Raw genomic sequence first — 23,039 nt, 5'->3', positions numbered from 1 at the left:
TTGGTCTCCTTTCACCTTCAGATTTAATATGAATTTTCATCTCTCCACTTTTTCCTGCACAGATCTCTTGAAAGATTTGGTATCCCCAAGGGATTTTGATGCTGGCACTCATTTGGCACTCATCAATGCTGTCTATTTCAAGGGGAACTGGAAGTCACAATTTAGACCTGAAAATACTAGAACCTTTTCCTTCACTAAAGATGATGAAAGTGAAGTCCAAATTCCAATGATGTATCAACAAGGAGAATTTTATTATGGTAAGATCTTTTGGCTTTTATTTTTCTTGTCTTGCTGTATATTAACAGCTTTTTAAGAAAGAACATGAAATATTTATTACACAAATGTCAATCTTATTTGGACTACAATTCAATTTCCTTGGCTCCATTTTCAAAGGCCTCTCTAATTAGATCCTCAGTGAATATTATATGCACTGACAGTTTTCCAATATGTTTCTTTAACTTATAAAGTTGATTACACCCACAGAGCGGCTTTATTCATATGCAAACACCTGATCTGTGTAAGAACATTCTGAGTTACTCCAAAAAGCCATTGGCTTTGGGGTGGTTGTCAGTGACTCATATGTTCCACTCTGCTCTTGCTTTGGATTCCTCACCACTATTTGAATTATAAGCATTTCTTTAAAATTTTGCTTTCAGACTTGTGTATGACATAATTATTCATTTACAGTTTCATTTATTGTGAGTCTATGAAATGTGATACAACTCAATATCCTTGGCATTATTTTCAAAGATATTTCATTGGACCGGAGCGCCTGAGTGGCTCAGTCAGTTGGGCATCTGACTTCGGCTCAGGTCATGATCTCATGGTTTATGAGTTTGAGCCCCACATTGGGCTCTGTGCTGATGGCTCAGAGCCTAGAGCCTGCTTAGGATTCTGTGTCTCCCTCTCTCTCTGCCCCTCCCCCGCTCATGCTCTCTGTCTCTGTCTCAAATAAATAAATGTTAAAAAAATAAGTTAGAAAAAAAGATATTTCATTGGACTTTTCAGAAGGTTAGGATGTTAATCCTTCTTACACACTATATTGAACTGTAATAATTTGTTATCATAGCAGAAATGTAATTGTAAGCCAAGTACATATTGGAACTAATAGTTCATGCTATTTAAAAGTATGATGTAAAATTAAAAGACTATAATCATAGTTAATCAAATTAACAGTCAAAATAAGAACCAAACATTTAACCAAAGTGTTTAACGGGATGTCTAAAGGACCTAGATCAGTTATAGGAAAATATTTATAACAAAAGCATTACATTTTCTTTTTGAAAATGAGGGAAATTTTAAGGTGGTGGTGGGACTGTTTGTTTTAAAGATTTCTTTATTTTTGTATGGAAGCCTGGTGAATTTAGCTGAGTTATTAGAACACAAAGCCAATTACCTAATTAACCTAATTACCTAGTTTGGAGGTCTTAAGCACTACAAATACACTAGATAACTACTGTAGAATGTAATAGATTTCATTTGGACTATGCTACTCTGGCCCCAAGACTTTTAGCTGTGGTGATAATACAGTCCCAGGTATTATGTGGTTAATTTTTCCCTTCTTAGAAATCTTAGTTAGATGGATTTCATCTAACTTGGATCCTGGGCTTCATTTTTTTACCCAGGACTTATTGTTGTTTCTAAAAATATCCCTTAAATATATATTCATTTGAAGTATCTCATTTAAAAATAAAAAGTAAGTCTAGAGAACATATTATGACAAATGTGATGTAATTCTGGGGATTCTAAAATAAAATAATTTCTTTAGGGCCGAAGAGTCCCTTGAACTTCAGGGCCTATTTTTTTCTTTTTTTTAAACCCTCTTTTCCTCAGATGCCTGAAGTTTCTTATATTCTATATACTATTTTGGAACAAAGTTATTACAAATTAAAACTTTTATTTGAACTTTGATATGGGCCTTTAATCACCTTTCTTTTCCTTTTAGGAGAATTTAGTGATGGCTCCAATGAAGCTGGTGGTATCTACCAAGTCCTAGAAATACCATATGAGGGAGAGGAGATCAGTATGATGTTGGTGTTGTCCAGACAGGAAGTTCCACTGGCCACTCTGGAGCCATTGGTCAAAGCACAGCTGATTGAAGAATGGGCAAACTCTGTGAAGAAGCAGAAAGTGGAAGTGTACCTGCCCAGGTGAGAGGCTTCTGTGTGACCCCCTCTGATACATCTCAGAGGGAGAGATAGTAATGGAGGTTCTGATTCAGAAAAAACCCTTGCCACTGCTTTTGAATTTTAAGTCTTAGCTACTCTCTTCAACACCCCTTCACTCTTCCCTCCTCTTCCCCTCCTCACCTGCGCTTCCTTCTCCTTTTTTTCTTTAAACTTTTCTTTTGTATTCAGGAGGTCCTGCCCAGAGACACAAGCTCACTTAGTGATTCATTCAGTGCTGTTTACCAAGACCTAGTTTCAGATCCTGGTCAATATTCTTAGCTTCATTTTAGAAGATTTCTCAATAGATTGTCTCTGAATATCATTTGCATTGGCAGTCTTCTGTATTTCATTAATATTTAAAGTTGATTATAGCTGGAGAGAAAATAATCTCCAACATTGTTGGAAGGAGCGCAAGCACGTTACCGTGCTGGGTGCCAAGATGCAACCATAAATAAGCAAGAAGAGGCTTAAAATTCTCCCTGTGGCTTAAATAATAAAATCTATGCAGGGTCCCGATGTTCTTCTCAATGCTGCCTCTGGCCACACACCACAACAAATGTTCTGTGGCATGTACTATCCACGTGGTTGTCGTTAGGCTACAGATAACCTGCTCTTGGCCTGCCTCTGGGTCTCCATGCATGTTTTTGCATTGGCCTAAAATGCCCTTCCCATGCTTCTTCGCCTGATATTGATGTGTATTTTTCCTTATATTTTTAAAGAACTTCTTCTTGATAATATGAGAAATTCAGGACTGTGTTAATGCTTCCCTTATTAAATTCCATGAATTAATGCAGCATCTCAAAATGCTTCAATTCTGTGAGGATGCAAAGTTATTTAGGGGTATTTTAACAGAATTCTAAATGAATGCTTAATAAGTATCACAAATCCTAATTCAACCATATTCACTAGAAAATGTGGCCTCCAGGTCCTGTCCACTGAGAAATTGAACGTGGCAGAAGAAAATTAAATTTTCATTTTCTAAGAGATACTCTTCAATTATGGAATACTTTAGCTTGCTTTCTCATATTAATGCCTGATACTAAACTAGACACAGTTAATTACCATGCATCCATTTCTCCAGAAGTTCTATGAACTCTTCCTCTGCATGGTTAATGCATAGAGAGAGAGGTTAAATAGCTAGATAAGATGAATGTGGTTTCCTTTTTTAAGAAATTGACGGTTTTCAAATACTTATATGTAGGTAATAATCAATGGGAAACGATCCATCAAATGTTCAATGAAGGTGATGATTTTTGTGCCCTCATTTTAGCAAACGTAAAAATTTTCCGGTAGCCATTTTCTAGGTTTACTCACGTGTCTGTTTTAAGTGGTTTGTATAGTTTTATTCACGTGGAGATATTACTTTGAAAACACAACTTTGCATTTCTGTAATTTGACCACATTCTTGTCCTGCTTGACAGGTACTTTTATTTTCCATTACATTAGATTGTATACTTACAGGTTTTAAATGCTTTTCTTAAAGGGTATAAAGGTGTATGGTATTTTAAAGAGGAGAATGGGCAACTACTTTTGCATTTTTATTATTTTCCCCCCTTAACAATAAGTCCTACAGGAATCAAATGCTGAATTGAAATTGTGTTTTTATCAAAAATACAAAACTCTATTCAGGAGAGGGTAAAAATTTTCCACCTATATGATATAACCAAATCTAGTGAAATACCAAAAGGTTTATGCACAGTCATACATTTCTAAGATTTAAATGAGATTACCAGATATTCTTGCAATTTATTCATACTAGCAAAAATAGTTTGGCTAATATATGTATATGTATATATATATAATATGTAAGATATCTAATAAGCACTTGAGAATAATGCCTGGCACAGATGCTTATATTGTAAGCATCATATAATTATTATCTGTTATCACTATTATTTATTTTTCAGTGTACGTTTTAACTCCTAGTATTCACCTTGTGTTAATCTATAGGTAGCTTTATATATACTTTTCTTTTAGTAGGATTTTTTTAAAAACCTTGCTCTGATGAACATTACCTTCTTCATTATATAAGGTAGAAAAGATTTTTCTAAAATGAAAATCAAATATCTTGGAATACTTGGAATGCAGATGTACCTGGCTGTCGTATCTTTCCACTCTTTTGTAGTCTCAGATTTGTCATTTTTTAAAAGTTTATTTATTTATTTTGAGAGAGAGAAAGGGAGAGAGAGAGAGTGCATGCATGAGTGGATGAGGGGCAAGGAGACAGGGAGAGAGAGAATCCCAAGCAGGCTGCATGCTGTCAGCACAGGGCCCAGCATGGGGCTTGATCCCCCAAACTATGAGATCGGGACCTGAGCCAAAACCAAGAGTCTGAGGCTCAACTGACTGAGCCATCCCGGCTCCCCTCAGATTTGTCATTTTTGATCAGAGTGCTTGAAATCAATGGACATGAAGTGGTTTTCTATTTTGTCAACAGAGACCATCCTGTTATTTTGAAATGATTGCCTTAGAAATACAGCACTTTAGTTTGATGTTTGTAAAAGAAAACTCATATATAACCCATCTGATTTTGTTTTTTAATGTGAGTGCTTTTTATAGGTTTTTCTACAGAAGCTTTCTTGATTAGTTTCTTAATGGCCTATAAATTTTCTAAATCTCGTTATATGTAACATATATTTATTCTTTCCTAACACTAGCTCTACACAGCTCAGTCTCCAATGCTTCTGCCTCCTACATACCTCTTCAACTTACTCAGAAATTTGCAAATGCATGATTACGTTATTAAAATGCGCATGCCTTTTGGGTTTAAAAGAGCAATGTTGTGGCTTTTTCTTTTTAAATTCAGTGGGTGAAATATAAAAATCTGTAGGTTGATTGTTTTTAAATAGCCATTGTTGGAATTCTAGTTATTAGTGGTAGGAGGCCTTGCAGTCAAACAGAATTTAGCTCATGTCCTCATTCTACCACCTACTAGCTGTGTGATTAGGGCTAAACTTCAGTTTGTTCTTCTGTAGAAAAGAGATAACAATGCATAATCTCATGGGATTCTGTGAGATTATCATTAGGATGATTAAATGAGATACCATATGGGGCGCCTGAGTGGCTCAGTCGGTTAAGCATCCGACTTCGGCTCAGGTCATGATCTCGCGGTCCGTGAGTTCGAGCCCCGCGTCAGGCTCTGTGCTGACAGCTCAGAGCCTGGAGCCTGTTTCAGATTCTGTGTCTCCCTCTCTCTCTCTGACCCTCCCCCGTTCATGGTGTCTCTCCCTGTCTCAAAAATAAATAAATGTTAAAAAAAATTTTTTAAATGAGATACCATAAGTAACAGGATTTGCATAGTGTCTGGGAGCCCTCAGTGTATGGGAGATGACAATGATTATTTATATGAATATTGGTCTATATTAAGAAGAAAGGGATAGTAAATGGATAATAGCTATGTTTCAATAGCTTGATAAGGAAACAAAGATCAGAAATGGCTAAGTGGAAATTGTTTACATCCTGTCTTCAACTTGGAACACTCAATGCACCTAAACTTTTTTCACTTCACCCTGTGTGTATTGCCCTATGCCAGATACTACAGATATTAAAATAAAAAAGACACTAGATACACTAGACTTGACTAATTTACAGTTAAAGCAGCATGGATTCAACAGCTATTTGATGAAATTACTCCACCACTACTGAAGTGCAAATATAAACACCTTAACGTCTATAATAATGTGAATGTTATGCATAATGGCATTATCACAAGTGCTATCAACACTATCTGCCCTTTATTGCATGCCTCCTACGTGCCAGCACCATGCTAAGACTTCCAGAGACCTCGTTCAGTCCCCTCAACAATACTATGATGCAGGAATTACTAAGGCCATTTCCTACACTGCAAAACCGAGGCTCAGAAATTAAGGAGCTTGCCCGAATTCAATCTGGCTGAATTACCATCCTCACCCGAAACAGCAAACCTCAGAAATGTGACACAGACCAGGTTGCTCTTAAGAAGTACAAAGTATCCTCTCCTGATCTCTTCCTTCACTTTCCTGTTTTAGGTGGATCAGGACACACAGAGTACCACCTGGATCCCTGCTCTGCCATTTGTTAGCTGGATGACCCTGGTCACATTATCTCATCTTTCTGCTCCTCAGTTTCTTCTTCTATTAGCTGAGGATGATAATAATACCTGCCTCCAAGGGCTTTGGTGATATTTAAATTAATCTGTTATAATCTTGGAATAGTTCTTGGTAATAATCTTCATATAAGCGATCAATCAATCAATGAATAATAAAAGTAAAGCAGACACACAAAACATCTTAATCAAGCGATTGAATGTATTCTTTGAGACATTTCGTATTTCCCAACTCATCCCCCTTCTCTACTTTCACAACCAACACCTGCTCTTTGAAGGAAACAAAAGGAACAATGTTAAGTCCAAGTTAGAGTATAGGATACAGATAAAATTCAGTACTTGGTTTAATATGTTTGCTATACATTTATTTGTCTGTTTGTCATATTTTCCCCATAAACATGAACCCGCTAAAACTATTTTCCCCTGATGATACCTCTTGATGTCTGAGTCTTGTTGACAGCAGTCATTCCCTTGTCACCAGACATCAGAAGTGATGCTAATGTAACGTTTGGTGACTGTCACAGACTTGGCTTTTTAAAGGACAAAAACTGACATTTATGATCTTTACTGATGAAGAGCCAACACCTTGGAAAAAAAAGAAACGCTTGGTTCTAACTAGTCGTTTTCACCTGTTCTAAAAAAGTAATAAAAACCTTTGCTTTCCAAGAACTGCATTCATGTGTTAATGCAGCCACGTTTTCTCCTTGTTTTATGCTAGAAAGATGGGTGACACACTTCATCGTTTGGGGAGAGACTCCACATTAGGACCAATCAAACTTTCTATGGAAACCATTTTTTAAATTAATATTCTATTCATGACCACGGTACCCATTTTTATTTCAGTTTTAAGAGATGTTTTATTTCTTCTCGCAAACGTGACGCACTTCTACGTATAAGAATTCATAAAGTCCATCAGGACAAAAAATTAAGATTAAAATTCTTTTGCTTAAAAAAATCTCTAATATAATTTTAAAAGTGTATAGTTTTTAAAATGTAATATTTAGCTTACTTTCATTGATGAACGTCTTTCTGTGATGCTACCAGGAAAAACAGGCTTATGTCCTAGAGGTTAATATAACCATGAGGATATATATTTTTAACACGATAGCTTTTATATTTCCTTTCTCTGAGTGTATGGAGTTGAAATGCTAAATGTATCCATTGTACTGCGATTGGCTGTCTCCACACACAGGGAATTGAGCAGAACGCTAAAAAGAGAATCAAATGCCTTGGGCAAATGTTTGGTTAGCCATTGACAGCTTAAAAAAGTCAAATATATTACTAGGTCAAAGGATTTTGAAAGCTACTCATTTACAAGTTTTACATTCTTGATCTCAAAACATTTATTCCACCGTATCTATTACCGTCCTCATCAAATAGTTTTCCTACTTAATAATTTAATACCATTCTGATACATTATTCTTTTTGCCATCTCCTCTTTTTATAAGCACAGTCAAATCCTAAAAGTATTTTGACTGAAGCACAGTCAATACTTGCAGTCAAAAGCCAGTTGTAGCATAATTTGCTGTTCAAATCAACATATCTAACATTTTGCTCTTGTGCCAGGTTAACAGGATACTGTAACTAAATACTTTAAAAATGCTGTAACTAAATGCTTTTCCCCCTATGTGTTTGTTCTCCAGGTTCACAGTGGAACAGGAAATTGACTTAAAAGATGTTTTGAAGGCCCTTGGAATAACTGAGGTTTTCATCAAAAATGCAAATTTGACAGCTCTGTCTGGTAGGAAATAAACACCAATTTTTTTTAAATGTCATTATTTCATAAAAGCTTTGAAAAGTGATGATGTTGAACCCTCCATTTACTATGGAGTTCTGAAGTAAAATAAAGTTATCGTTTGCCAAATGTAACGAATACATTTACCTTCGATACCCCAAATTATAAATCATGGTCATAACATTGTTTATATTATTCTGGTCCATGTCTTATCTTCAATAATGGATATTCTCCAGAAGACCTGTCTTATATATCTTTAAATTCCCCATCCTACCTGTCACAATGCCCTGTAGAGTAGATAATCAATAAACATGGTGATTTAGTATCTCAATATGTTTGGTTACAGTAAATTATATAGAAAAGAAAGAAGGAAGAAAGGACAAACCCATACCTGCTGTAAGAACTAAACAAGAACTAAACACTTTAAAAAATTGTTTTTAGTGTTTATTTTTTTTTTTTTGAGAGACAGAGCATGAATGGGGGAGGAACAGAGAGAGAGGGAGACGCAGAATCGGAAGCTGGCTGCAGGCTCTGAGCTGTCGGCACCGAGCCCGATGTGGGGCTCAAACCCACAAACCGTGAGAACATGACCTGAGCTGAAGTCGGATGCTTAACCAACTGAGCCACCCAGGGGCCCCAACGCTTTTTAAAAGAATACCTAGTGAGATGATGTAAAGATTATCTTTAGTCTTCAATAAGAAACCAGTGGTTTTGTAGTAGCTTCAAAATATACCTGGCATATCGGGTAATTTATTTTAAATATCCCAAGGTGGGGGAAGACCCAGTTGAATTATTTGATTCAGATGCCCTAATTTGTTCAAGGTAAAAATCATTAACATATTAGCAACATTAAGTACTTAGAACATGTAAAATCCTTTTGGAGATATTTTAAGCAGCTAACCCCAAGACACTTATCATTGAAATAAGGTACCTGTGAGTTTAAGACTTAGCTTGTATAACGTTGTTCTATCATTTCTGTGGAATATGGAAACTATCATAGATAGATAGATAGATAGATAGATAGAGATAGATAGATAGATAGATAGAGATAGATAGGGACATAATCAAGATTAAAAAAAACAAAACAAAAAACCTCAGTGTGTAAGTCCTCTTTATATGCAATCTATTGGACCCAATTCTCCAACCAGAGAGAGCTGAGGGCAATAGAAGTTTCCTTAGCAGTTTATGTGTTCAGGAGAGAATTTAGTTTTCCTCTCCTGAAGTAGCATCCTATAGAAAATCAAGCCGACCAAATAACAGCTTCTATGAGGAGTATGAGGATCCATGGATTGAATTCAGTGAAGTGGATGCCTCTACCCCTGAAATTGCATATAAGTGTGTACACACACACACACACACACACACACACACACATGCAGAAAAAGAGAGAGTGGAGATAGGTTCATAGATTTCAGGAAATTCTCAAAGAGTTTATAGTCAAAAAGGCCTTGCCTCCCAGATTTAGAATTGGATGGATTGTTTTCTAAGCAGCACTCAGCAATGAGATGATGTTGACGTATCTGATACCACAACTTCTACCCGATTAGAGAGCCTACATCTCAAAACACCAGTAGAGCTTTTCTAGGTGTCTACTGTATAAATGTTCCTGTCCACATCAGAGAAATGTGAATTTTGCCTGAGTAAAGGTTTTCTTGGCTTACATTCACACTCCTAGGGCTCTGAACTCTTCAGTGGGATTGTGAATGAAGTAGGACTGGGGGAGACTTACAAGCTAATGGACACTTTTGTGCTTGAGTCAGAAATATATCTGTGGCTCAAGCATAGTATCATTTAAACTTCTTATGCTCCCTTCCTTAGGAATTGAGAGAATCTGTATACCACACTGGCCAAATTCCAGCTGGATAATTACATTCCACTTTCCTACCGTGGCTCTATTTTCTGTTTTATTAGAGATTCCTCACTGTCTCACCCAAACATCGAGGCAGTTACTTCACACACATAAGAGTCTCTGCTGCTTCTCAGTCCTGAGGGAGTAGCACTGCAGTGGCAAATCAATTATTGTGGTCAGTGTAGCTTAAAATGTTGGCAAATCTGGGAGGTTTATGATGTAATATTTAATTGCCTTTAGTATGTACAGAGACAATAGAGAATAAATATGTATTATGAATGCAGATGGTTCAGAAATTTGAAATCACACTCGGATCTCTCGGAGTTCACATAGTCTCTATGTGAAGTCTCTGTTCATTTGACCAAACCTCAGTCAGAATTTAACCCTTCTCAGAGTACAGAGGCTGCATTCCCACTACCTGGCACATGGCTGACACACAGTTGGCACACAGCAGATGTCCACTAAAGGATAAAACAAGGGAGGGAAGGAGAGAAGAGGTTTCTTCAGGGCCACCTTACATATTACATTTCTCGGAACATTTAACTCCTTAAAACATCAGTAAGAAATCCAGGATTGGCCATCCTCAAACACTACCCCGTTCGAGTCTTCAGGATAACGTGATGAAAGGTCTAAAGTCAACTTCTCAAGCTTTCAGTGGGAACTCTTTATTCTTAACTCCTTAGTTTTGCCAGAACCTTGGTAGACTCAGCATGTCAACCCACCCCAACCAATATATCCTTTCTCTTTCTCTCCCTCTCCCTCTCTCTCATTCTCTTTCTCACACACATCCACATTAATTTATGAATCATTCTTTCAAAAACTATTTACTGACACAACTATAAAACTTGTCCCTCTGCTTTTACTGAATTTGATAGTGTTTATTCCCTGCTTTGTTCACTTAGGCGCCATATGCTTTGCCCTACATGGTTGGTGTCCTTTTCAGGTGTCCAGTTTTCTTCCTCTCCAAATGACATGAAAACCCTGATGATTAAAGTGTCTATGACAGGGCACCTGGGTGGCTCAGTTGGTTGAGCGTCTGACACTTGGTTTTGGCTCAGGTTGTGATCTTGTGATTGGTGAAATGGAGCCCCATGTCAGGCTCCCTGCTGGGCATGGAGTCTGCTTGAGATTCCCTTTCCTTCTCCCTCTGCCCCTTCCCCACTATCGCGCATGTGCACATGCTCTCTCTCTCTCTCTCTCTCTCTCTCTCTCTCTCTCTCTCAAATTAAAAAAAAAAAAAATTAAAGTGTCTGTGACAGTAACCCCTGCAAGTACCCAGGAAAATTATTAATGTGTATTTGATTATTACTTTCTGCCTTAATGAATTTCATGGTGAGAATTTCATGGTGTTTAAGATATACAACATTAATTACATTCAATGCCATGTCTATTCATTTCATTTAATAACTCTTTGTGAGGTAGATGGTGTGAGCACGGTACTATGTCATAAAAATGAAACAATGATTAAGATATACCTACTCTGAAAATGGATGCAGACTTGTGGGGAGAAAGACATAAAGAGTGGATTTAATAAAAGGAAGAGTGGTAGAAATGCTTTATTGGAGCACTGGTTCTCAGCCAGGACAATTCTGTCCCCCAGGGAACATTTGGCGATAACCGGAGACCTTGTGGATTGTTACACCTGGGGAGTGCTATTGGCATCTATCCAATAGATGGCCAGGGATGCATCTACATCCCAGTGATCTATGCTGCACAGGACGGACCCACAACAAAGAATAATCCAGTCCCAAATGTCAAGAAACCCCACAGCAGAGAAAGCATTGGGAAAGCAGAGAGGGAAAAGAAAGTCAATGGGCAGACTGGGAGCACATTGGTTCAAAAGATGGAGGAGGATGGGGTGCCTGGGTGGCTCAGATGGTTGAGTGACCATCTCTTGATTTTTGGCTCAGGTCAAGGTGCTGGGGTCATGGGATCAAGCCCTGCATCAGGCTCTCTCTCCCTCGGCCCCTCTCTCCTGCTCTCACTCTTATGTGTGTGCATTCCCTCTAAAATAATAATTTAAAAAAAAATGGAGGAGGAGAATATAGGTATGTATTTCAGTTTTTAAATGCATTGAACATTTTTTAATAATGTCTTAGAAGATGATAGCAGTGGTTACCTCTGGAATACAGGACAGAGGCTGTTAGATGAAAAAGGAGATGTTGTTTCATGTACCACTGTATACCGTTTAGGATTTTTCCTTGTGTATGCACAACATCTTCAATTAAAATGCTATATTGAAAACTGGGAAAAACTTTTAAAAATAGCATTATTAGTAGAATTCGTAAGTTCAAAAGCACCCAGAAAACAATTCAGTACTATTGTGATACTACCAATTCTTAAATTATGCAATGAAATTGTATCTTTCTTTAAAGATAGCAAATATGATTTAGCAGTGGAACAAAAAAACAAAAACAAGAACAAAACAAAAACCCCTGCTCCACATTCTCTTGCTTCTGGAAAGACGCAGTGACTTGAGAGTCCTTTGCTAAGACCTCTTGAATCCACTCTTTCATTTTCTATTCCATGGCATCCACCTTTATTTCAGACTCTCATGACCACTGCCCCAGACTATTTCAATAGCCTCCTAAATGGTTTGCAATCTCTCTTCCGTCTAATCTGTTTTATCTACCACTGCCAGGATTAATCACCTTAAAGCCCGCTCTCAGATCATCTCAGCTGCTGTTCAGAGCCTTCCTTGTTCAGTCTGCAGTGTACTGTCCGCTGCTTGGCAGGGCATTCAGACCTCAGCTCCCTCCAACCTTAACTCCGATGGAGTCCTTACATACAGCTTTCGCCAGCCAAACTGACCGCTGGCTCTGCACCTCACATCTCCCCAGGGCCCCATCACTGTAATGTCTCTCCCACCTGAAATAGATCTTGAACGGATCTTCAGCTTCGATATCGCCAGCTTCATCAAGCCACGTGATTGCACCAACCAGAAGTAATTGCCCCTTCATAAATTCTACAGTATTCTGCACTTTTCCTTATGCTGCATAACATACCCGATCTCAGATTATCATTACTTATGCATTGGATATCCTCTGCTAGAATTTAAACCTCTCCAAATTGATCCTTATGTGTGTTTAGGAAGCACGCAGTTCTGTGTTTCTGGCTAGTACTCACTGAAAGAAGAAATGAATAAGATGAAATGCTGTGTATTTACTGTGCTTATTTTTTTTTAATCTCAATTTGATGTCCATTGCTTTTGACGCTAAAATCCATTAACATAAAACACAGTAAAGACTCATACAATAAACATGGAATCTAGAGAGTGCTGAGAATCATTTTCTTCTCAGGCTCGATTTAAAAAGCTCATCTAGTGGCAGTGAGGATCCTGTTATAGAGTAGGGCTATTTTTGTAATGGAAATGAATGACTGTCAGCATTTGGATTAATAGATAATCCTCTTGGAAGGTGGAAGGGGAAGGAGAAAGAGAGTACTAAATCCTTCAGCACAAAGTACGAGCTTTAATAAAGGAGCCAATAAAGTAAAGGAATTAAGAAGACACAGCAAAAGCCACATTCCGGTCAGACTCAAGTGCTGAGATTTATGCGGGACTGACTCTTACATCCTGCCCTTGTTTGTTCTTCTTCTCCTTGCACCTGTAAGCCAGAGGGCTGCAACTGTCTTCCAGTCCCCTACCTCCACTCTGCCTCCTACTTTTTTGCCTGGACTGTTGTAACAGCTAGCGAACTTGAACTTCTGCCCGTAGCTGTTTGCTCATCTGATTCACGCTTTACAGCTCCTGCCGCAGATTATCTCCTAGAATCAAAGCAGTAGTGCCCTGTTACTTCTGGATGAAGCCCAGGCTCTCCAGACTCGTGGTTCAAGCTCTTAAAATCAGGCGCATCCCCTGCCATGCCCCGCCTCCTCATTGCCTAGGATCCAATTGGACGTCAAGTCTTTGCCGAGGCTTGTCTCATTTGCGATATAATCCTCTGCTAGGGATGTCCTTGCCCCATTCTCTGGCTCTTTTCTGGTTACCTTCAAGAACCAGCCCAAATGGCACCGCCTCCAAGAAGCTTTCCCTGACGTCTCTCCCTTCCAAATGGTTCACTTTCCCTCATCTGGCCTGTCATCGTGCAATGTGCTATCACAGGTTCTACCTTTTCCTTAGATTGTCTGTTCACATACCTGTCTCTGTCCTCGGAGCTCCTCAGAAGCAAGGACTGTGGCATAGATGACTTTCTGTCCTCAGAGCCCAGCATGGTGTGGAGAGCAGGACAGATGCTGGCTGGGTAGGAAGTGGTGATGGGTCCGCCTCACTCCAGGTGTAGAGGCTTCTCACAAACGTCTGGCCCTCCTCACTCTCTGTGCTCCAGCCACACAGGCCTTCTTTTGGGTCCTTGAACACACCTGGCTCCTATCTGCCTCTGCACTAGCTTTTCCCTCGGCCAAAAACTGCCTTCAGGTGTTCCCGTGGCAGGCTCCTTTGTATACGTTAGGTCTCAGTCAAATCCACCTTCTCAGATGGCCTTTCCCAACACCTTGAGTCAAGTAGCTCCCCTTGCCTGCCCCCATCACCAGCCAACACTTCACCTCATCCTGTTTCTTAGGAACACTCACCACACCCTGAAATTGTGGCCATTTATTGATTTGCTTTTTTATTGTCATTGTTATTTCATGTCTGCTTTCCTCCCATTAGGAAGGAACTTTTTAGTTTACTACAGTATATCCAGCGTATCCACAATGGCACATGGGAGGTGCTTAATACCTGAATGAACGAACGAATGGACAGATGAATGAATATTTGCTGGTCTATAACAAAATTTCTCCAGAAAAACAAACACTCTTCCTACCTTGGAGGAACTCAAATTCTACGAACCTTTCTAAAGTTCATAGGTGGGGCTGAAGCTAAAAATATTTTAGCGACTCAAGTACAGAGACGCTTTTGATATTCTCAGGTTCTGTTATGGAACGCTCTTCATTTTGTTATTTTAAGCATGTCCTTGGTGACGCAGAAAGCTATTTAAATTGGCTGTGTTTAGGAACAGTGCCACAAGGGAGCTAGTGGCATCCACTGGCATGATGGCCATCCTGCCAACATTATGTTAATCACAGATACTTAGAGCTTTGGTTTCCTGCACAATATCTCCTATGAACAGAGTACTTGATAAATATTTGCTCAGTGACTGAATGAATGCCTTAGTATTTTGCCCTGCTTTCTGCAGAAGAGCTTGAATTATTGCCCAGCTTTTCTCTGGTAAACCTAGGGCTTGCTGGCCCCTTTCCCATCTTCTCCTTTGTGAAAAGCCCGGCTCCACGCTGCCCAGAGGAAAGCAGGACTAGTTATTTGGCAGCAATGTCTGCTGCGGCCAGAAGGGGAGGACTGCTTGGGGCCAGCATACGCAATGTTTTTTTGCGTGTAGCTTTGTTTGCCTTTGATTTATTTATTTTCCTTTTCTGGAGAACAGTGGACTTTTCTCTAGTCAGTAAGACGGGCTCATCAGTGTAAATCTCCTTAATCCCCCTCACATTTTGATTCACCAAATATCCGAGTGCCTACTTGGTGCCTGGCAGTGTGCAAAGCATGGCAAGTAGGAGATAAATTGGACAGCGAGGTCTAGGCCCTGAAGGAATAGGTGTATGGCGTATGGCCTAGCGAGAAAGACGGCCTTGATTGACGCCTAATTACATGAGGATGAGCAATATTGGAGGCAAGCATAAGAAGCCATGAACTTGCCTAGTAGATGCCTGCATGACCAGACTGGGTGGTGGCAAGTCCCATTCTTGTTGAAACCACTTTCGGCTTATATTTTAAGGTGACTGCTTGCAGTGTGTCCCGAGAGAAGAAAGTTTCATTTTATTTTTCCCCCCGCTATTTGTGCTGTGATTTATCTGTTACTTTTTCTCCCACTGGTATATCTCATGGGGCAGTGTGTTTCTGAAAGTTAAGTGTCCTGAGGTCTCACGTACATCTGCAGACATTTGCTGTCCGTTGGAGTTGGAACATTGGATTCAATCTTTATTTTGCTGTCTTTGAAATATATATGAGGCCACCGGCCTGTTGGATCCCGTTCCCTTAGCTCCTTCTCCACGACTGGATTTTTAAGTTTTTAGTCTGCGTGTGGTCCTTGCATTCTCTCCCTGTCTAGTGCTGTTGTCCATCAATTTTCTTAGAGCATCCACTTTGGATGAATGTCATATGTTTTATCTATTACAAGAATAAACTTTATAGCCATGCTTGTGAACAGAATTGTGGCCATGACGACCATAGAGTGACGTATCCAAAGTCTTATTATAGTAGGAAATAGCTAGTCCCTTTCATTCAACGATTACTAAATTCCTGTTCGTGCTAGGTTAAGTACTGGAAACTCACACATTACCAGGAAACTCTCTTTTCTTAACGTTAGTTCAGTCACTAGGCCCACGAAACGTCAGAAGCCAGGGACATCAAGAGCAATGACACAATCCTTGCCTTAAGGGATTTGACAGTTCAGGAAGAGAGAAATATTGCAAATATAAAGGCTTCAGTAGAATAAGACGCTGGGTTCAGTGGGAAAGAGTGGTTAGTTCTACCTTAGTGATGAATAGCAGTCAGAGGAGAGCAGAAAAGCCCAACAGGGCTCAAAGCTGAGCTTTAGAAGTAGATTAGGTATCTGACTATACAGGGGTAAGGGAGTTTCTGGGGAAACAAAGACACAGAAGGGATCAAGTATGGTATGTTTAGATTATCGCTATGCAAATAATCTGGAGCACAGAGCATGGCGAGAAGCATGCTAAATGAACGGCACAAAGGCAATCTCCTGGAGACCCCCATATTGCACCCCGAGGTTCGTGGGTACACAATATGCCAAAGGCAAGGTGGGAGGCAGAGCCAGCAGGAGTGGGGAGAAAGGGTTTTCAGTCGGGTAGTAGTGGCATAAACTGGTTTCTATTTGATAAGATCATCCTGGAGGAAGCCCTAATGTGAAATGGGGTCAGTTAGGGCAGTTCTCAACCACTGTGTCATTACACACTAGGACATCCCTTGAAACCTCATTTGAAAAAAGTATTTGCATATGTTGCTGGGTTTAATGTTCTGATTAAAAAAACAAACAAGCAAAAAAACGTTTACCTCTATGTTAACAGGTGAGTTTGGCCTATGATTTTCTTTCCTTAGCCTGCCCTGGGTCAATTTTTATCTCAAGGTAAAACTATCCATAGATGACTTAGATTGCTTTTATTCTCTTTCTAGAGTTTCAAATGGTTTTATAAGAGAGAAGCCTATCTGTTCTTTGGAGGATTGGTTAAATCACTTAGAAAACCATCCAGGCTTGGAGTCTTTAATTTTGAGGAGGGAGAAATTTTTGTCTACTTATTCAACTATTTTAATGGTTACTGGATTATTCAGATATTCTATTTTTTTCTTTGTTCAGTTTTATAATTTATATATTCCTATAAAATTGTCCAGTTGCTGACAAGTCTCTTTATTTTCAAAACTATCTGCATATAGAAGCACAAGAGTCTTTTAGGGGAGATAGAAATATTCTGTATCTTATTTGTGGAGAGAGGTTCAAAGATATATCAAAACTTACCAAACGTGGTGTTGTTTTGTAAAATATATCTTTGTTTTCCTGTATTGTAATTATTGTGTTGTTAATATATATAGTTCATGGTAAATAAATTACACCTCATAAAGTTGATTCACATTTATCTGCAGAAAATTGTACCAAGTATTTTTTGTGATTTTTAAAAATTCTCTTCTCTATCTTAGGACATGTTCTTTTTTGCCTTAATATTGTTCATTGGGGGTAATTTCTCTTCTTTGTGAATCTTGTTAAAGGTTTGTCCACTTCATTATCTTTTAAGTAACTCACTCTGTAGGAAGAACCCTCATCATCCTTGCCTTCTTGATCTTTCTGCCGTGGTGCCTTGTAGTATCCCTCCTCTCCATCTCCCTACCATTCTGTGTGGGTAAATGAGGGCATATAAGAGGTTAGGTGACTGGAGGAGAAGACCCTTGTGGCAGAAACCAGAGTGAAAGGGATGAAATTCCTTCTTTCAAGGTGTCTAGTACAGTCAACAGATCAGACTCAAGAGCTAGGAGGCAGTTTCCTCTGTGCAAATTGATGCGGCTACCGTATCATTTGGTGTCGTTGAAAATGCCCCTCCGAATACTTAAAGAGGGCTTAGCTGGCAGTGTGAACACCCATTACCCTTTAGGAACTACGTTGTCTCACTTTTACGTCCAGGGCCATCATACCGCCTCTTGATGCATGACCCTACCTTAACTGGCAAACTGAAGAAAATGGGCAGCAGAATCTGAAAATAATATAGCATCAGTTAACTAGTAAATAGTTAATATGTTTTACTCTCTTGGAATTCATGTATTTGTTTTGTCAGCTAAATATATCTGACTAGTTGCTTAATGCAGTTTGTATTGTTCTTTCTATTTGTTGTGGAAAAAAATGAGTCTTCTGGATTTGAGGGAGCTAATTATACTTAATTGTTTAATGTAAAAGTCTATTGCTTTTTATTTTTCTTCTAGTTATCAAGTGCATTCTAGGAGAAAATATCATAGTATGTGAGACTATTTCATAATGCAGTGTTTATATCTTAATACTAAATATGAGCTGAGGAAGTAATATCCCTATTAAAAATATATTCAGAGTTGGCACTCAGTTGTCTTGGGGCTGATTCAAAATAAGCAGGTGCTGTGTGAAAGATGTACCAAAAATATTGTTGAACATTATTCCCTATCAGTGTAAGATAATTATGGGTTTTTGAAAACTAGAAAGGAAAATGTCTGTTGTAGGTAGGACTTGGTCACTTACAAAGTCTTACTAAACAGCTTAATGGGAAATCCACTGTGCTTTTACTGCATCAGCAACAAGGTTATCTTAAATTTGAATTAGACCTCCCAGAATGGAAAAAGGGGGTGAGGGGGGTGGCAGAAACTTGAGTAATCTCTTATCTTGCTTCCTGATGCTACTTTTCTTTTTACGTATTTGAGCTATCTTTCGTTCATTTTGTTTTAACTTTGGGGACAAAAGTTGGAAACCCAAGTCTGAAAGCTGGGACTGCCATAACAAAGTCCCACAGACTGCGTGGGTTCAAACAGACCTTTGTGTTCTCACAGTTCTGGAGGCTGGACATCTGAGATCAAGATGTCTTCAGGGTTGGTTTCTTCTCAGGCCTCTCTCCTTGGGTTATAGGTGGCTGTCTTCTCATATTGTATTAATGTTCTCCAGATAAATAGGACCAACAGGATGTGTGTGTGTGTGTGTGTGTGTGTGTGTGTGTGTGTTTGGAGAGAGAGAACTATCTGTATCTATACAGAGAAAGAGACAGAAACTGAGAGATTTACTAAGGAATTGGCTTGTATACTTGTGGTGACTTTGGAAATTTAAAATCTTCAGGGTGGACTGGCAGGCTAGAGATTCAGCGAAAAGTCCCAAGACTTCATCTTTGTTCTTCTAAAGCCTTCAGCTGATTGGAAGAGGCCACCCACATCACAAGGACAACCTGCTTTACTCAAAGTCCACCAATTCAAATGTTAATCTCATCCACAAAAAACAAAACAAAACAAAACCCCACATCTGTACAGAAACATCCAGAATAATGTTTGACCCAATACCTTGGCCCAGCTGAGTTGACACATAAAATTAGCCATCATGCATGGTCTTTTCTATCTGTGTCCAAATTTCCTCTTCTTACAAGGACATAAGTCATATTGGATTAGGGCCCACCCTAATAAACTCATTTTCATTTAAGACTCCATCTCTAAATACACTCATAGTCTGAAGTCTTAGGGGCTAGAACTTCAACAGATGAATTTTGAGAGAACACAACTGAGCGCATAACAGCCATTAATTTAAAAGTAAGCATAACTAGAAATACAACCTAAAGGGAAAAACAGTCCTCTTAATGATGAAAATGTGTTATTTCCTCTGACTTTAGGATAAAGCATGTTTGTGAATCCTCAGATAAACCAATTAACTGGAATGGGAAGTAACTTTTTTACATATTCATGTTTGTACAATCTAGAAGTCAATTTTGCTTTTCTTTGCCAAGGATATTTCTATTATCACCATAATTAGAGATTAGATTTTTAAACATTTATTATTCTGGCTATATCTGGATTTCTACCTGTTTTCATTTTGTGCTTTAAAATTTCAGATTAGAGTGTAATGTGTGAGATGTTTTATCTTGAATTATGAACTAATTTGAAGTTGCTATTAAAAACAGAGCCACATTCCTGCTTCCTCTGGCAATATAAGACATAAACATTGGGAAAATTACCAATACAAATAAATGAAGGGAAGCACGAACAAGAGAATATAAAATAAGGACAAATCTGAAAAGGCTTCTCTGAAATCATAATATAATCTTACAACATGATCTCTTATGTTTTACATCAGTATCTTAAGTCACTTATATTTCCCAAATCTGTTTAAATAAAGGGTAAGATGCTTCCCTCTTTCTGACACTGAAGAAATGCTTCTCTTCTCTCTTTTTTTTTTTTTTTTTTTGTTTTTTGTTTTTTGTTTTGCAGATAACAAAGAGATTTTTCTTTCCAAAGCAATTCACAAGTCCTTCATAGAGGTTAATGAAGAAGGCTCAGAAGCTGCTGCTGCCTCAGGTGCCAAGATAGAGTTTTCTAAAATCTTCTTGTCTTTTTTAGATGTGTATTTTTAAAATCATCTTGGGTAGGGGGTGGGGGTCATTTTTAGACCCAAGCTAAAAAAAAAACTGACTCTGCTTTAACTCAGAAGTCAAGCTAATGCTGAGTTTTCGAAACAGAGTATGAAGTACACACGTCCTCCATTGCCCTGATACTGGAGAACTCCCACCTCTAAGGAGAGGCAGGGGGACATTGACAGCTCTGTAAAAGACATTTCCCTGCTGTGCTGCCTCTTTTGATATTTTAAATACTTTCTTGCTGCCCATTTAAACACTTTTCTTCCCACCTAATCATTTGTGGAAACTAGTTCTTCATTTTGTCAACAGTCTTGATTTTTTAAAAGTACATCCATAAACAAGGTGTAATAAATTATTTTAAATAATTGTAACTCAATGATGTTAATAAAATACTTTTATATAAATAATTTGAAAATGTAGACCTACATCATGTGTTCACAGCGAAATGTTCAATGTCCTTGATTGTTCTCAGTGTTCTGATTTCCCTAGTTGAATGAGAATGATTTCTCCATTGAATTTTTTCCCATTTGTTTTTGTTTTTGTTTTTTTGGTTTTGGATTTGTTTCAATCTCATGTTCAATAGCTATGTGCAAATTTTAGTAGGATTTTGCCTTCCTTTGGCAAAATGTAATATATCATTTTTAACTTCTCCATAAATTTGTCCACTAAAAGGATATCACCAGTTAAAACTGTTTTCAGGAAGAAATAGAAACACGGTAGTCTTAGGCATCAAGAAAGCTTAAGATCTTACACAGTTTGATCTTGACCTTTTCCTGACAACCAATCACCCTGTAGCAAGTATAATGCGGTTATCCCATAATAAGGATCTCAGGGGAATTCGGTTTCCCAGCTGTAGGAAACATCATGCCTCCCTTCCTGCTGTATATTCCATTTAATCACTGCCGTTCTAGCCAGTTACTAAAAGCCTGATGACTTCCCACGTGAAAATCCCCATTTTAGACAAAAGAAATAATGATTCGAGGATATAAAGAAACTTGGTTTTTTTGTCTGGGGTGTTTGTTAATTCTCCCCCTTTCCTTAATTCAAAGGTCATTTTAATAAAGCTATGTGTATTCATCTGAAACAGAATAACAGGCAGAATAACTTTTTCTGGTATTTTGGTGGAGTGGAGATAGGAAACTGTATGTGTGTGTATGGTGTGTTTAAAGATCAAATAGAAATGTTAGCACCTTTACAATTTTTACTCTAAGTCTTTAAAATCTTGTTTTCCTGTAAATTGTTGCCTTTGCATTAAACATAGATGGTTTGGAGAAATTACTCATTAGTCTCTGCACATCCACAGACATGTAATTACTTTCTCCCTGCGCTGTAGGAATGATTGCAATTAGTAGGATGGCTGTGCTGTATCCTCAAGTTATTGTCGACCATCCATTTTTCTTTCTTATCAGGAACAGGAGAACAGGTAAGTCTGTTATGAGCACTGAATTGTATCTATAGGCCAAAGAGAGATAATTTTTTTTTAATTTTTTTTTTTAACGTTTATTATTTTTGAGACAGAGAGACAGAGCATGAACGGGGGAGGGTCACAGAGAGAGGGAGACACAGAATCTGAAACAGGCTCCAGGCTCTGAGCTGTCAGCACAGAGCCCGACGCGGGGCTCGAACCCACAGACCGTGAGATCATGACCTGAGCCGAAGTCGGACGCTTAACCAGCTGAGCCACCCAGGCGCCCCCAAAGAGAGATAATTTTTAAAAACTTGAGAGCATTTTTACCACATTATGTATCAGATAATTTCTCATGTTCAATTTTTTTTAAAGAGAATTATTTATATTTTTATTTTGAGAACACTGCTAATTATAAGCAAGAAGGAAAGTAAATATCCCACTCTTTTGTTCACATCCTGTTCTGTTCACTTCCAACCCAATGCAGGTACAGTCCTATTCATGGGCCGGGTCATGCATCCTGAAACAATGAACACCAGTGGACATGATTTTGAGGAACTTTGAATCATTTCATATGTAAAATAGTAACCAAACACATTGTGTGTGCAACTGGTACAGTTAAGATTTGTGTTTTACAGTATATCTTACGATACTATTTAAAAATAGCTCCAGATAAAAACAATGTATGTAAATTATAAACCAACTTGTCAAGGAATGTTATCAGTCTCATTGAGGTGATGGTCCTGTGGTGTCACTGTGTTTGTTGTGCTGTTATTTAAAATAAAAGTACATATTGATCATGTGAACAGCTCTGTTTTCATTTTATAAATTGTAGTATAAGGATACTTCTAGGTAAAACTTGGGAACTGATTTTGTGGACATCTGAAATCTTTCATAATCATGCAAAAGCAAAGCGCCAAAGTAAATTAGCACCACCATAATAAGCAATAACAAGTCAGATGAAGACAGGTTCTCCACAAAAATTCTAATTGTTATTTCTCTGAAGATGGTGCATAGTGTAGTATAAAAGAGTATAAACTGAATATCTTCTGTAGGCTCTATGACAAAACTTGGTGGAAAAAAATAGGACTATTGAAACCCCAGATTATAGCTATAGTGTATTTACTATGTCTTTAAAAACCCACTGGGCTTCATAGGCCTGATATAGATTA

General features: G+C 38.3%; 1 protein-coding gene across 1 annotated transcript in view; it reads left to right on the top strand.

Moving 5' to 3' along the window:
• Positions 1-22,669, top strand: part of SERPINI1 (serpin family I member 1) — a 72,398-nt gene extending 49,729 nt beyond the window's left edge. Inside the window, exons 4-9 of the mRNA XM_049628587.1 lie at positions 63-257; positions 1,946-2,150; positions 7,896-7,993; positions 20,317-20,403; positions 21,796-21,885; positions 22,355-22,669. Of these exons, the coding sequence (XP_049484544.1) occupies positions 63-257; positions 1,946-2,150; positions 7,896-7,993; positions 20,317-20,403; positions 21,796-21,885; positions 22,355-22,431 (752 nt within the window). The 3' untranslated portion in view covers positions 22,432-22,669. The remainder of the gene's footprint in view (positions 1-62; positions 258-1,945; positions 2,151-7,895; positions 7,994-20,316; positions 20,404-21,795; positions 21,886-22,354) is intronic.
• Positions 22,670-23,039: the final 370 nt, after the last annotated feature.

Source organism: Panthera uncia, chromosome C2, assembly GCF_023721935.1.
Source record: "Panthera uncia isolate 11264 chromosome C2, Puncia_PCG_1.0, whole genome shotgun sequence".
NCBI lineage: Eukaryota > Metazoa > Chordata > Mammalia > Carnivora > Felidae > Panthera > Panthera uncia.
Note: the sequence above shows the minus strand (reverse complement) of the source record. Positions and strands in the feature narration are given on the sequence as shown.